The sequence below is a fragment of the Ursus americanus genome, chromosome 3 (genome assembly GCF_024610735.1).
Source record: "Ursus americanus isolate L20-20 chromosome 3, mUrsAme1.1.p, whole genome shotgun sequence".
Taxonomy (NCBI): domain Eukaryota; kingdom Metazoa; phylum Chordata; class Mammalia; order Carnivora; family Ursidae; genus Ursus; species Ursus americanus.
This window is the reverse complement of record NC_142129.1, coordinates 50,826,380-50,839,910: the sequence shown is the minus strand read 5'-3', so window position 1 is coordinate 50,839,910 and position 13,531 is coordinate 50,826,380. Positions and strand designations below refer to the sequence as shown.

Sequence of the window (13,531 nt, the reverse complement as noted above, 5' to 3'; positions counted from 1 at the left end):
AATCGAGCTCTATAAACCTTTCAGCAAAGCAATACCCATCTCTTCCACTCAGGATTACTAGCTCTAAAACTTCTGAATAAAGCCACCGAACAAGTAGCAAACCCCTAACACATGTAATCCAAGCCCCAGACACACACACACACGCCCGCACGTGCACACACACACACACACACACACACACACGAAGAAAAGACCAAGCTTCCAAAGAGAACATATTTACCACCTACCAATGAAAAGTAGAAAACAAAAAAGCTTCATCAAAAGAGTTTGACAAAATGTTACTACCCGTGAGGTTAGTAACAGCTTCTGAGTACCCAAACAGCAAGAGAAGTGAGTGGGCAGTCTTTGTCTTGTCTTTCCAAATCAGAATGGAAAAGACGTTCCAAATACGTACCTCCCTCACTTCATCCTCCTAAAAAATACAAATATTAAAACATTTTAAGAAGTGAAGGACAAACAGTCCTAAACCACTCACAGGAGATTCACAGAAGTTAATAGGATAATCAATCAGTCAATAAATTCTCAGTGCCTGTTTGAGCAAGTCCCTGAGAAAACAGCAGTCCCTGACCTTGGGGAGTTTATGATCTGATTTGGGGCAGAGAGGCAGGGGTGCTGGTGAACCAAAAAGAGCAAATGAAGCTATTTTCTACTTTATCTAACCATCCATCCATGCATCCATGCATCCATTTATCCACCCATCTCTATATTTTGAGAGGAGCTCTACTTTTTTCTTCATTTTTAAACCTTATTATGGAAAAGTACCCAATCTTCAGCATACACCTCAATGAATTTTCTTAAGGTGAATATGCAGATCCAGAACTAGGATGTACCAATGTTCCAGAAGCCCCACCATGACCTCTTTTCAGTAGTCACCTCTTCCCTCGATTTCTAACACTATAGACAAATTTTGCCTGTTTCAAAATTCTGCATTAATAAGTACATATGAGTGCACGCTGTGTACTATCATGTCTGGCATCTTTAACTTGTGTTTATAAGACTCATCTACATTATTGTGTTCTACCTTACCTACGTATTTTGTAAGTGGATAACTCGGCAAAAAACTGATAAAGATATGGCCAAGATTTCAAAAGCACACATAAACACTCCTAAGAATACGCACTCCCCAGCACACAACAAAACTAAAAACACAAAGGCCCCACACTTTTTCTCTAGGGTTACACAAAGTCTTTGTTCAGATTCTGTTCCAGTGGGCACTAAGTCCAGCCCAGGCAAGGAAAGAAAAACAGGCATGAGGCGGTCTCTGTCTAGTTGCTCAGAGCAGTCATTTCCTAGTCACATACCGTTCTCCTTATTTGTAGATTCAGTTTCTGACTTGGATGCAAAGGGGAAAAAAGAGGTAGATCTAACACCAAAAAGGGCACCATAAGCATGCAATTGGCAGACAGGGCATGCTCATGTTTTCAGGACTCCTAACTCTGCCCTCTCTCCTTACTTGACTCCTCTGTGTGACACTGTCCTACGGTGCCTAGAGCACAGAATGAACTCATATTACAAGACATCCCAATTGAACAAAAATCTGTAAGTAACAAGGAATTTCTCCGTCCCCATCATCAGCCCCAAGACCCTTCCCAGAATCACTGTTAACTGTGAAAATGTCTGCAAACGGACCAGCACTTTTCACCGTGTGTGTGTGTCTGTGTGTGTGTGTATTCAGTACCCTCTTTAAAAGCGTAATTGAACCTGAAACTAATGTAACATTGTGTGTCAACTACACTCAATTTTTAAAAAAATTTTTAAGAGGTACAAATTTTCAGTTTTAAGTACTACGGATATAATGTACAACATAATAACAGTTAGCTCTGCTGTTTGGTGTATTTCAAAGTCGTTAAGAGAGAAGATTCTGAACATTCTCATCAGGAGGAAAAATTGTTTTTCTTTTTTGTATCTATGAGATGACAGATGTTAACTAGTTTGCCTTGCCAGTCATTTCATCATATATGTAAGTCAAGTCATGATGTACACCTTACACATATACAGTGCTTCGCCAATAAGCACTTTCATCTTCTCAATAAAACTGGTAAATAAGAAAAATTATAAATTATACCCACAAATACACAGGTATATATTTGAATACAAATATAGGAAAGAACAGTGTGTGGCTTCTAAATTATCAATAATATTTCAGTCATTTTTTTAATTAAAAATTGCTTTAAGACACCTAAAAATATAAAAGCATAATTGAGATCTTAACATTAGTTATCGATATTGCTTTTTCCCCCCCATATACAATAGATCTTGGGATATTTCTCAGTGATTTCTATTTTAGAGGATTTTTTTTTTAAAGATTTTATTTATTTATTTGAGAGAGGGAGAGCTTGAGAGAGAGAGAGAGAGAGAGAGGGCGCACCAGCAGTGGGGAGGGGCAGAGGGAGAAGCAGACTCCCTGCTGAGCAGGGAGCCGGATGCAGGACTCAATCCCAGGACCCTGAGCTGAAGGCAGACACTTAACCGACTGAGCCACCCAGGCGCCCCAGAGGGCATTCTTCTCCTAAGTTTCACAGGGTGATAACAGCACACACAGCACAACTTTTACCAGTGCTCTGATAACTTAGGTTAACACATTGTTCCTTTCCCCCTCTCCTCTTTTTTCTTAAAGAAAATGTGGAGTAAGGGCCAAAAAATATTTTGGTTATTTCTAAAGGATGACAACAGCTGAGAAATTTTATTGACATTTATGAGGTATACTTATTTTAGAAAGCTGGAACTGCACACAAGTTTCAACCAATTAGATATTCATTCAGACAACTTTTAATTTTTCCAAAGGCCACGGTGAAACACGTCACTGACAGTTCTTTCAAAAGCAGAAGAAAAGGGGAACCTGCATGGCTCAGTCAGTTAAACATCCAACACTTGATTTCGGCTCAGGTCATGATCTCAAGGGTTGTGAGATCCAGTCCTGCATTCTGTGTCCAGCTCTGTGCTCAGTGCGGAGTCGGCTTCCCTCCCCCTCCCTCTGACCCAACTCATGCGCACATACGCACACATGCTCTCTCTCTCAAATAAATATTTTAAAAAAGAAGAAGAAAAAGAAAAGCTGAACGCGATAGTGGAGGAATCAACTCTACCTATGGGCATAAAGGCAATATAGTTTGCTACAATATCCTTTCCCACTACACAACTGAATATTGCCACCTTCAGAAGAACTAAAATTTGTGGAGCTAAGTCAGTAATGTTACCAAAAAAAGGTAAATAACTTCTTTCTTGAGAGAGAGGACCATACAGACACAGACCTCCTCCTCCGCGGGGATAAAAAGATACACAGGTTAGTCACCAGCCGCTTCCAAGTGTTCTGGGGCTATCTAAATAAAGTTACACGTGTCCCCGAGAAACAGCTCTCTCAACTCAGCATAAACTCACTTCCAAACTTCATTGCTTTGCTTTAAAAAAAAGATTTTTAAGGGGAAAAGAAAAATTTCTCTCACTCAGAAGGTCAGACAGCATGGTGTTTTGATACGCAGTGTGCCGCCTGGTCCCCAGTGCTCCAAACTCACAGTGCTCCTGTCAGAGAGCACTCAGCACATACTCCGCGTGTGGTCTAACTGCCAACTAAGAGTTCCGGGCACTCCAACCACAGTGCTCCAAGCCTGGATGTAGCTGAAAAGGTGTAAGAGTAACCCAACTGCAAACAGCCGCTTCCTCCTGATTAGAGACCCTAAGTTTCTTTAAATTTTAGGTCAATTACTGCAGCCTTTTTATGCCCCAAGTTTAAAATTCAGCTATGGCATCAGGTGGCCTGCTGCGTTTATGAGGCCAACATTGTAATATTTTCACCAAACCTGCTGTATATGCAAGACGTATGATAAACAATTATCATAACGACTCGAAACACATGTGTTTCAGTTCAACGGAACTCAAGGGTGTTTATCAAGCAAGCACAACCTCACGATCCTGTTTCCCATCATTACGAGACGGCTCTGCTGCGATTTAAGAGTCATTCAGAAGGTGGTAAGTAGTTTTGCGAGCTGGTAGCACTGAATCATATTGATAAGAAGTTTATCAGAGTAAGTCACAGGGTAGAGCTGAAAGGGCCTTGAGACAGAGAATTAGCAGTTTAACTCAAGGATGAGGAAGAGGGAGATAAAGAAGAATTGAGGCCCAGAGAAGTTAAACTTATCCAAGAGTAAACGCATACAGTTCCAAGTAGCACAAAAGAAGATGTACCAGGGACCAGAATTCTAATCCAACTTGAACAATAAATAGCCAAGTAACCTTGGAAAGGTTGTTTTCTTGTTTGGTATCAGCCTCCTTACTGACAAAACTAAAAGATTAGATTTAGAGTCCCTTTAAACTCTAAAACTCCAGACCGCACTACCGTGTATGACATAGTTCTGAACAAAATGAGGTTTAACCCTTATTGAAAACTCAAACCATTCCATTTTCTCCTTGTAGCGAAAATAAGAGGTTGGCGGGGGGGGGAGTTAGAGGCTGAGACACACAATTCTGCCATAATTAGTAAACATCTGGTAATATACCATTGCAGGGATGCTGCTTAAGGCAATAATTATGGACAAAGCCCAAATATTTACCTACAAAGGAATTTATTATTAAACTGGTTCTAAAAGCAAAAAAAGAACCCCCGACAACCTAGATACGCAGTAGAGGGCTGTATACATAGACTGGTAGGAACAAAATATTCAAATAGAGATTACAAACAGTATAAATACAGTTAATGGCAAAACAATCTGCAGAACCCCACAAAATCATCTTTTGTCACTTTGTAAGTTGCGACATGGGACAACGTCTACTGAACTTGAAGGCAAATATAAGTGTTATTTATCTTGAATGGCAAAATGGCAAGAATTTCCGCTGTTTTACTACTTTATCAGTCATTTATTTTTCCAGAATATATCTTGTTTACATAATTTTCAAAGTTTAAGGGTAACTCTCCTCCCCCTTAGCCATCAGCCACATTGTTTCAAACACTTCTTCAAATGGATGTAAAAGCCTTTGCAATGCTAGCTTCCAACTATAAATAGACTGTACTCGTATTCCCTAACAGAAACATCAACATCAGAAATGAGAACCCTAGAGAAAAGAAACTCTAAGAACTAAATAAAGGCGTACAAACTCTGAAGGGTTATTTCTGTCACACATTACAAACCTTCCAATGAGTAATGTCTGTCCTTGACTGCATTATCCATGCATCCCCAGAGGACAGAGGAAACGGGATCCAGAGACCCAAACCTCTCTTGCTCCGAGACACAAGAAATACTAAAATATGTACCTCTGTTTTTAATGATTTTTTAAGAAAAGTTCTCATCATTGTTACCCATTTTGTTATTTTAACAAATTAGTAATTCAAGACTTAAGATTAAATTAACGTATGTATTTCCTAGCAATGTACATATTATTAACCTTTGATTTTTCTTAGCCAGAAGGTGGCAGGAATTTCCATGTTAAATTCTAGAGACACAGTCTTACTGAAGAACCCTCTTAAAAGTGGCATTCCTAGAGCTTTATGGAACAAAGAGGCAGCCACAAATGTTTTTAAACTAGGGCCCGATCTCCTGAGTATCAGTGGCCAGTCATCTGAAATGAAGTATACTATGCAATAACTGATAGGGTATTTTCAACAGCAATGAAAAATGTTAGGAAAATGCACAGTAGCTGCTACCTTTAGAACTCTTACTACCTTCTAGGTATCATCACAAGTGTTTTGGAGGCAGTATGTTAGTTTCTCTCAACAGTCTCATGAGCTAAGGACTATAATTACTCCCATCTTACAAGATGGGGGTGAACTAAAATAGATTCATCTGGCCAGAGTCACAGTGAGAAAAGTGGTGGCACAGAGTCCGTTCCATGGACTGGACTCTGGAACACAGTCTCCACCCCCTACTCCCACCTGAGCAGGCACATCCCAGGTACCTGTACTCCCGGGTAACAGGCGCTAAGCAAAGAAGTCAATGAGATTATCAATTCAGCTCTCGTTACCTGTAGGCGTGAGCTTTGGATGGCTGCCAGGGAAAGGGTGTGGAGAAATCACATCCGGCTGGTGCAGGCAGCAGACAGTCATACTGGAGCCCAGAAAGCAGGCAACCAGGGTTCAGGGGAGCAAGTCCTAGACAGACCAACCTTCCCCAGCTCAACCCACTTCAAGCCGCTCTAGAAGCAACCCAGAAACAGGGTTGCACAGGAGGTCCTCTTCACCAGGTGTCTATGTGTCAGGCCATTTGATAAGACCATTTTCTCTAAGAATGTGTGTATATGCATGAATATATCTGCTTCTTGTCAACCCTCTTGCAGCTGAGAAAACTGAAAATCAGAGAGGTCAAGGTTATAGTCAGGGCTGTCCGACTCCAGAGTCCATGCTCCATTAGATCTAATACCTCTCAGAATAAATTCTCCTCACAGAACGAGAATGTACTCCACATCTTTTCTAAAAACTTGAGAATTTTAGTGGACAATCTTCATAACATTGTTTCACAAAATTGGTGGTTTTTTTTTCCCCCATTTTTAAAAATCTATTAACTTTCTCTGAATACACCATTATTTTCTACTTCTCTTAGATCTCAGGAATTCTTGAGGGGGAGAAACCTCAATATGCTTATAAGGAAACTCAACTTGGTTAGGAACTGAAATCAGGGGATCCCCATCCATGACTCTTTCACCACAGGGAGGCACAACCTTGAGGACAATGACTTTGCCTTTATTCACTGGCATCTTTTGGTCAATAGTTGGTAATTGATAAATGTTAACTGATGAACTATTAGAGAAAGGGATATGATGACTATTTCCGTCACTGAAATGCCCAATTTATTTGTTTAGGTTACCTAATTTATTAAATTACAAATTCCTAACAATCTTTTCCTCCCTCCTTGGGATCAACAGGACCCTGTCAATTTCTAACAACCACTTACCAAGTACCTTTAGACTAAAATGTCTCCACATTCGTATTGCGGTCATGTTAGGATTAATGTCCACAGTAACTGTGCCTTGACTAGCCAGTCTACACTCCTTCTGCTTATACTCTTCTTAACTAGATGGAATTTTTTTTTTTTTAAGAGGGCGGGGAGTGCTAAATGTCAGCCTGTCCCTACTTAAGTTCCTCTATGTCTCTTCAAAGCTCTGTAAGTTATGTCTCCTTACAACTAAGTAACTGTTAAATTAAGTATGTCCCCCTTTACCTAGCTTCACATAAGTTTTCAAATAGAAAACTAGGACAGGCCTCTCTCTCTGAATATCCTTGGGTTTAACATGGTAGCTCCTGTTTTCCATCTGACAGAGAGTTGACTCTACCAAGTATTCATTACAGATCTTCATAAAGACTGAAATACAGAAGACAAAATGTCCTGTTCTTACTGCCTCATTTTGATGCCCCAATCTACTTTCCTGTTTTTCCCATTACACAATATGGTTGAAGAAAGATTTTTTTTTTTAAGCCAGTTTTACAACTTATACCATAATTTCTATGATATCCAAATACCTCACATAAACAATTTTTTTCAAATGAATGAAGGATACAAGTAGAGGGAAAAATAGTATGCTTTTAAACATAGTCAAAGTTTCATGTTAAAACATTAAAAGTGAATCCCATTAAGTCTCATTTAGGAGGGAAAAAAATATGAAATTAACATAATTAGTTACTACTTTTTACCCACTGGATCAGTTTGATGAAGCCCCATGTTAGGGAGAATAAAGAGAAACAGACTCTCACAGTACTGATGGGAATTTGAAGTATTTCAAGTTCTATGAAGGATAATTTGCCAGTATCCAACAACAAAAAAGAAAGCACATACCTCTAGACTTAGCAAACCTAATTCTAGGAATTTAACCTGTAGCTATGTTCACACACATGCAAAATGACATGCATAAAGGGATTCACTACAGCACTGTTCATAACTGCTAGAACCTTAAAACAACTTAATATCCAATCTGGGACTAAATAAGTCATTCCATATCCATACAGTCAAATTCTGTGCAACTCTAAGAAATATATTTACATGTACGAAACAGTCAAATGTGAGGTTTGTCTTCTGTGTAGTTACCTCCAAGGAAGGGAACAAAGTAACTGGGGGCAATATCGGGAGGAAGATTTACATTTTCTGCGCCTTTAAAAACCTGAACCATTTTAGGATTACCAATTTAAAAAATAACTTCCATTTGTGTTAATGCAAATTTCCATCCTTCCCAGCCCTCTCTTTCATTTCATAGTCCCTCCTTGAGTGGGTACTGCCTTTGGTAACCTAGCTCTATTCCCACCCTTGCAGCTGGTTTCACCTTTCCCTTTTAGGGCTCAGGGTCAGCCAGCATGGTCTTTCCTCTCACCTTCTTATACGCAGAGCACAGGCAGTCTGCTCCTGCCTGTACTGTATCTAGAGGTGGTTAAGCCTTCCACGGTCCACGAACACTCAGCACTTTGCTACAGGCACTTTGCATGCCATTCCTCTGTGTTCTGCTCTGAGCAGGTCTGTCCAAGGCAGTATTTGTGACATCTTCACCTTCTAGTCTAGTGCTCAGTCACTTCATTAGATCACTCCCAAGCCTACAGAATTATCTTTTCCTAGGGGAGATTTTTTTCATCTGTGAAGTTCTGCCTGTCAACTGCCCTGGAATATATTTTTCAACCCTAAAGGCAAATTACATTGATCCAATGTCTGCACACTCCTAAATTATAATAGTAATCATTAGAACAATCAGTGACAAAGGACACTTAGTATGTAACACTGGTGTTAGTTTAACACACGATCAACTTACCAGCTTTATATAAAATAGCAATACTGTATGTAACATACCAATAAGGAAAAAAAGTCTTTATAAAATTTGGCAAGGATACCCAGGCCCAGAGCTTTTTGTAAATAGGATGGAAATCAGCTTCACACTATGTCACTCTATTACTGGCATTGAAGACATACTGAAAATGTAATAAATCTTTACCAATGCTGATTCTTTTTAGATGTCCAAACTTAAAAAGAATTGCAGGGTCAAAGTTTGCAAAATAAAACTTATTTCTGCTACCCAACAGCCCAAAATATAAGCACTGTACTTAACCTAGTTATTACATATAGATTAAAAGTTCCAAACTGCTTACTGTCTAGCTTGGTCCTTACTGGAATAGGTTACATTTACGACTGCAGTTTCCGAGTCAGTGTTCACTAGAGGAAGAGAAAAGTGAAGAGAAAAAAAATGTTAGTTTTCTTTCTATTTCCTTCCTTTTACAAATTTGAAAGCAATTGAGAAGACATGTACCTTGCTCACAGCTTTCCACCACTCCATACTGGACTAGTAAACTATCCAGCACCTATCAGGAGGGCGAGAAGAAATTACAGAGTTTCAATTTCCCAAGTTATTAACAAGGGCAGAACTATGTTTTAAAATCACAAAGTAATTGTGATGGAAACGAGCCCAAAAAAAATTAATGGGGGTTTTGGGAATACAAAAGCAAGGGAAGGGTACCATAGAGAGCACATAGTGGGCTTCTCTCTCCTGCCTATTCCCAGACCCCTGACTTTAAACTCACTTCCTACGGCTAACCAAGAAGTTAAGTGGCTCAGCAAAGTATTCGAAACCCTAGCCGCCTGATTCAGGAGCATGTATTTCTCATACATATATCAACACATCATCATATGAGATAAGGCCCCAAGTCAAGTGTTATCTTTAAGATGTTCCTTTTCAAAGAACTTCCTTTCACAGATATTATGGGCAAATCAGAACAGACTATTCTCAAGGGAGACTGGCAAAATGAAAAGAATAGTTGATTTTCTACCTGGAGTCTTAGGTTGAAGATTAACCTAACTGGCCTGAAATTAATTTAACACTGCTGGAAAACGTACAGTTTGAAACTGTCTCTGTTTTTACCATCTTTCCTGCAGCTGCATGATTATTACACTGTACATGTTTTTCTAAAGAGAAGCTGTTAAAACAGTAACTAAATTCTTTTATAGTATAAACTGCAGATGTAGAGCTAATGGTCTCATAAGTATAAACCAAATTCAACTGTCCTTAGCTTCCAAGAACTGTAAAGCTTTTCTTGAAAAGTAAAACAAGTTTTTATTAATTTATAGTGAACCACTGACTCAACAATTTAATTGCAGAATTAAAGGACAATCCCTTCAGAATGTGTTTTACCTCCAAGAACACAGTAAACCATTAAGAAACACTAAATAATCTTTTTTTGTTAATTCCCTACTAAACTTTAAAGCAATTTCTTCTAAACAAACATTTATCTCCTGTGGTATCTTTCAGGCGTTTATTTTGTTTACTGATTTGAGTTTGAAAGTTATATCAAGGTTTGTCTGGGGATGCACTTCAATATTTTTCCCCATTTTAAATAGGGTCAATACCTATTTGTGAATGGAATAGTTACCTATTTTTATACTGCAGTTTTATGTGGTAGTGGTCGAGAAAGGTGTAGGGAGTAGGGATGAATACCAATTTAATTTTAAATAAGCATCATTCTTAATTCTTCCTAAAAGCAATTTGTTCAGGAATACATAAGTCTCCACATAGTTTATGCTACCTTAACCCGTACGACTATACATATATATATACATACACAGATTGTAAATATATAATATATACATATACACAGGCATAAAATAAATGATATAATGTTTTAACTTAAAAAGAAAATCAAGGAAATGTACATCAGAATTTTCACTGCATATATTATAGAAAGCCTAATATTTTCATAACAAAATTGCTTGAGGGTGCCTGGCTGGCTCAGTTGGTAGAGTAAGTAACTCTTGATCTCAGGGTCCTAAGTTTAAACCCCATGTTGGCTGTAGAGTTTACTCAAGAGAAACAAAAACAGAAACCAAAAAACTGCTTGTAATTATACCATCTATTGCTATTGGTTGTCAATGATCCCCTGTGTAAAATCTCAAGGAACGTAATTAGAAACTACAATTCTATACACTAAAAAAAGGCAAATTTTATTGTATGTAAACTGTACTTAAATACACCTGATTCATAAAAATAATAATAATCCTAAAAACAAACAAAAAACAGGTCCAGCATCAATCTAGGTAGCTAGTTAAGAAACAAGTTAACACCACAACCTGAGGGATTTTATATGGACACCAAAAATGAATTTCAATGGGTCTATGATGTCTTAAATCAAAGTTTTATGCACAAATTTGGGGGGTAATCATAACTGAGAGACAGAGGAAGGGCTGTTAATAGCCCAATCCGATTCCCAAATCCCAAAAGGGTTTCCAACCCCCAAATGACTGAGCAGGTCTATAGTGACCAGGTCTCCTTCAGGGTATCAGGCAGGCATTTGTCTCAACGCGCTATGTCAAACTGAACTACCACACTGTATCACGCGACTCCAACCCACTCAACTCTCCAAGAGTAACTACAACTTACCCTAGATAAGTTCAGACATTTTGATTCATCCTGCATTAACTAGGAAGACAAACATTCCTGTTATCTGTCACTTAAACCAACCACTCCCCGGTTCTTGTCTCTTTTCAGTTGTTAGAACATCTTATAGTTTCTACCTCTCCCATCTATTTCCGCCACATGTTTTAAACTAAACAGCCTTGTTTGAAGGTAAGAAGTAAAACTTCCATTGCACATTTCCAACATTTCCACAAATCTCTTCAATTCTCAATCCTAAATGAATTTATGGTGACTCAAGCCACAAAGGAAACATTTCTCCATGCGTCACTGTATTTAAAATTCCAACTGGAGGGGAAAGAAGGCATCAAAGCAAATTAAAGCCTCAGAGGAAATGTCTTGGTGGAATGTCCCTTTATATAAAAAAATATATATATATATATATATATATATTTAGGACTTAAAAATCTCAAATATTCAGCCTTTTAAAAAAAAAAGTTCATCCAAATGTAGAAATAGCATCTCACAATAAATGCAAAGATTATCACTGTCCTTCACATAGCTGTGGAGGAGAATTAAGATCATTTGTAATTGCATAGGATGGAAACAATCTAGGGTGAGGAATGGATCGACAAATGTGGGATAGTCATACAACTGAATCTTTTTTGGCCATAAAAAGAAATGAACTACTAGCATATGCTACAATATGAATAAATGTTGAAAACGTTAAGTCAAAGAAGCCAACCACCAGGGGCACCTGGGTGGCACAGCGGTTAACCGTCTGCCTTCGGCTCAGGGCGTGATCCCGGCGTTGTGGGATCAAGCCCCACATCAGGCTCCTCCGCTATGAGCCTGCTTCTTCCTCTCCCACTCCCCTGCTTGTGTTCCCTCTCTCGCTGGCTGTCTCTATCTCTGTCAAATAAATAAATAAAATCTTAAAAAAAAAAAAAAAGCCAACCACCAAAAAGAACAAAAACAAAAACAACACAAGTTAAGTGATTCCGTTAGTAGGCAATGTCTAGAAAAGGGAAATCTGTGAGACAGAAAGTAAATCGGTGGTTGCACAGGGCTGGTGAGTGGGAAGGTAGAGGGTGACAGCTGAAGAGGCTTCTTTCTGAGATGATAAAAAAGCTGACAGACATTGGCTGTGGTGATGGGTGCACACATCTGTTGTACTAAAAAACAATGAATCATACACTGTAGATGGGTGAATTATATGTGAACTGTATTTCAATAAAGCTGTTAAGAGTAACTAAGATTGGGGCGCCTGGCTGGCTCAGTCAGTTAAGCATCTGCCTTTTGGCTCAGGTCATGATCCCGGGGTCCTGGGATCGAGCTCCATGTTGGGCTCCCTACTCAGCAGGGAGTCTGCTTGTCCCTCTTCCTCCTCGTGCTCCCTAATAAGCATAATCTTTAAAAATAAAAATAAAAAAGAGTAACTAAGGTCAGTATTGATAATGGCCTATGTTTTTTGTTTTTTTTTTTTTTAGCCTTGAAGAGCTACTGAAATACAATGAACTGCACAAAATTTGATCAGTTCTGCCATTACGTACACTCGCCTGACACCGCCGCCATAATCAAGGTAGTTTCTTCACGCCCCTCTTCAATCTAGTAGGCTGGTTTGTTCATACGCAGAACATTGAAATAAAGATCACTGGAAAACTATCTCTGTGCCTCAGACAGGATCAGACTTCCTGTGGCACAGCAGACCACCTCCACCACCCCCACCCCTGCCCCGACCAAGCGAGCTGGAGTTCAGAGGTTCCCCTATGGGCATTTATGGGCAATTCGTGCTCTGCAGATAAACCTGCTAAGTGCTTATTCTTTATACCCACTGCTCATGAGGTCCCATTGCCTCTGAACCGGCTGACACGAGGGTCTGACTGACATTTTGCTGCCACTACTCTGTCACTCTTCTGCTAGAAGTTACTACTCCTCCGTGGCTTCGAACTGCTGACAGAAATTATCACAAGTTCAAGCGGGTGGAGGAGATCATCAATGATCTGGTCCTGCCCTTGCATTGTACTTCCTCTTCAGTGTCCCTCCCACACACCTCAAGCTCCAGGCACACCCTCAAGACTCGGTAAAGCACCCTCGTTTCCATAGTACCTGAGCTCCCCTAATCCTAGAAATGAGAGCGATGTCATTTTATAATCTCTTCACTCATCTTTAGTCTCCCAGCGGACTAGTCATTATTAGCCATAGCGATGGGATTCTCACGTATGTCATG

The 13,531-nt window shown here is 39.3% G+C and overlaps 1 protein-coding gene across 1 annotated transcript in view; it reads right to left on the bottom strand.

Annotated features, from left to right (window-relative positions):
• Positions 1 to 13,531, bottom strand: part of IGF2BP3 (insulin like growth factor 2 mRNA binding protein 3) — a 144,031-nt gene that overhangs the window by 34,711 nt on the left and 95,789 nt on the right. The window contains exons 4-5 of the mRNA XM_087860972.1: positions 9,208 to 9,259; positions 9,050 to 9,113 (exon numbers count right to left, since the gene is read on the bottom strand). Of these exons, the coding sequence (XP_087717098.1) occupies positions 9,050 to 9,113; positions 9,208 to 9,259 (116 nt within the window). The remainder of the gene's footprint in view (positions 1 to 9,049; positions 9,114 to 9,207; positions 9,260 to 13,531) is intronic.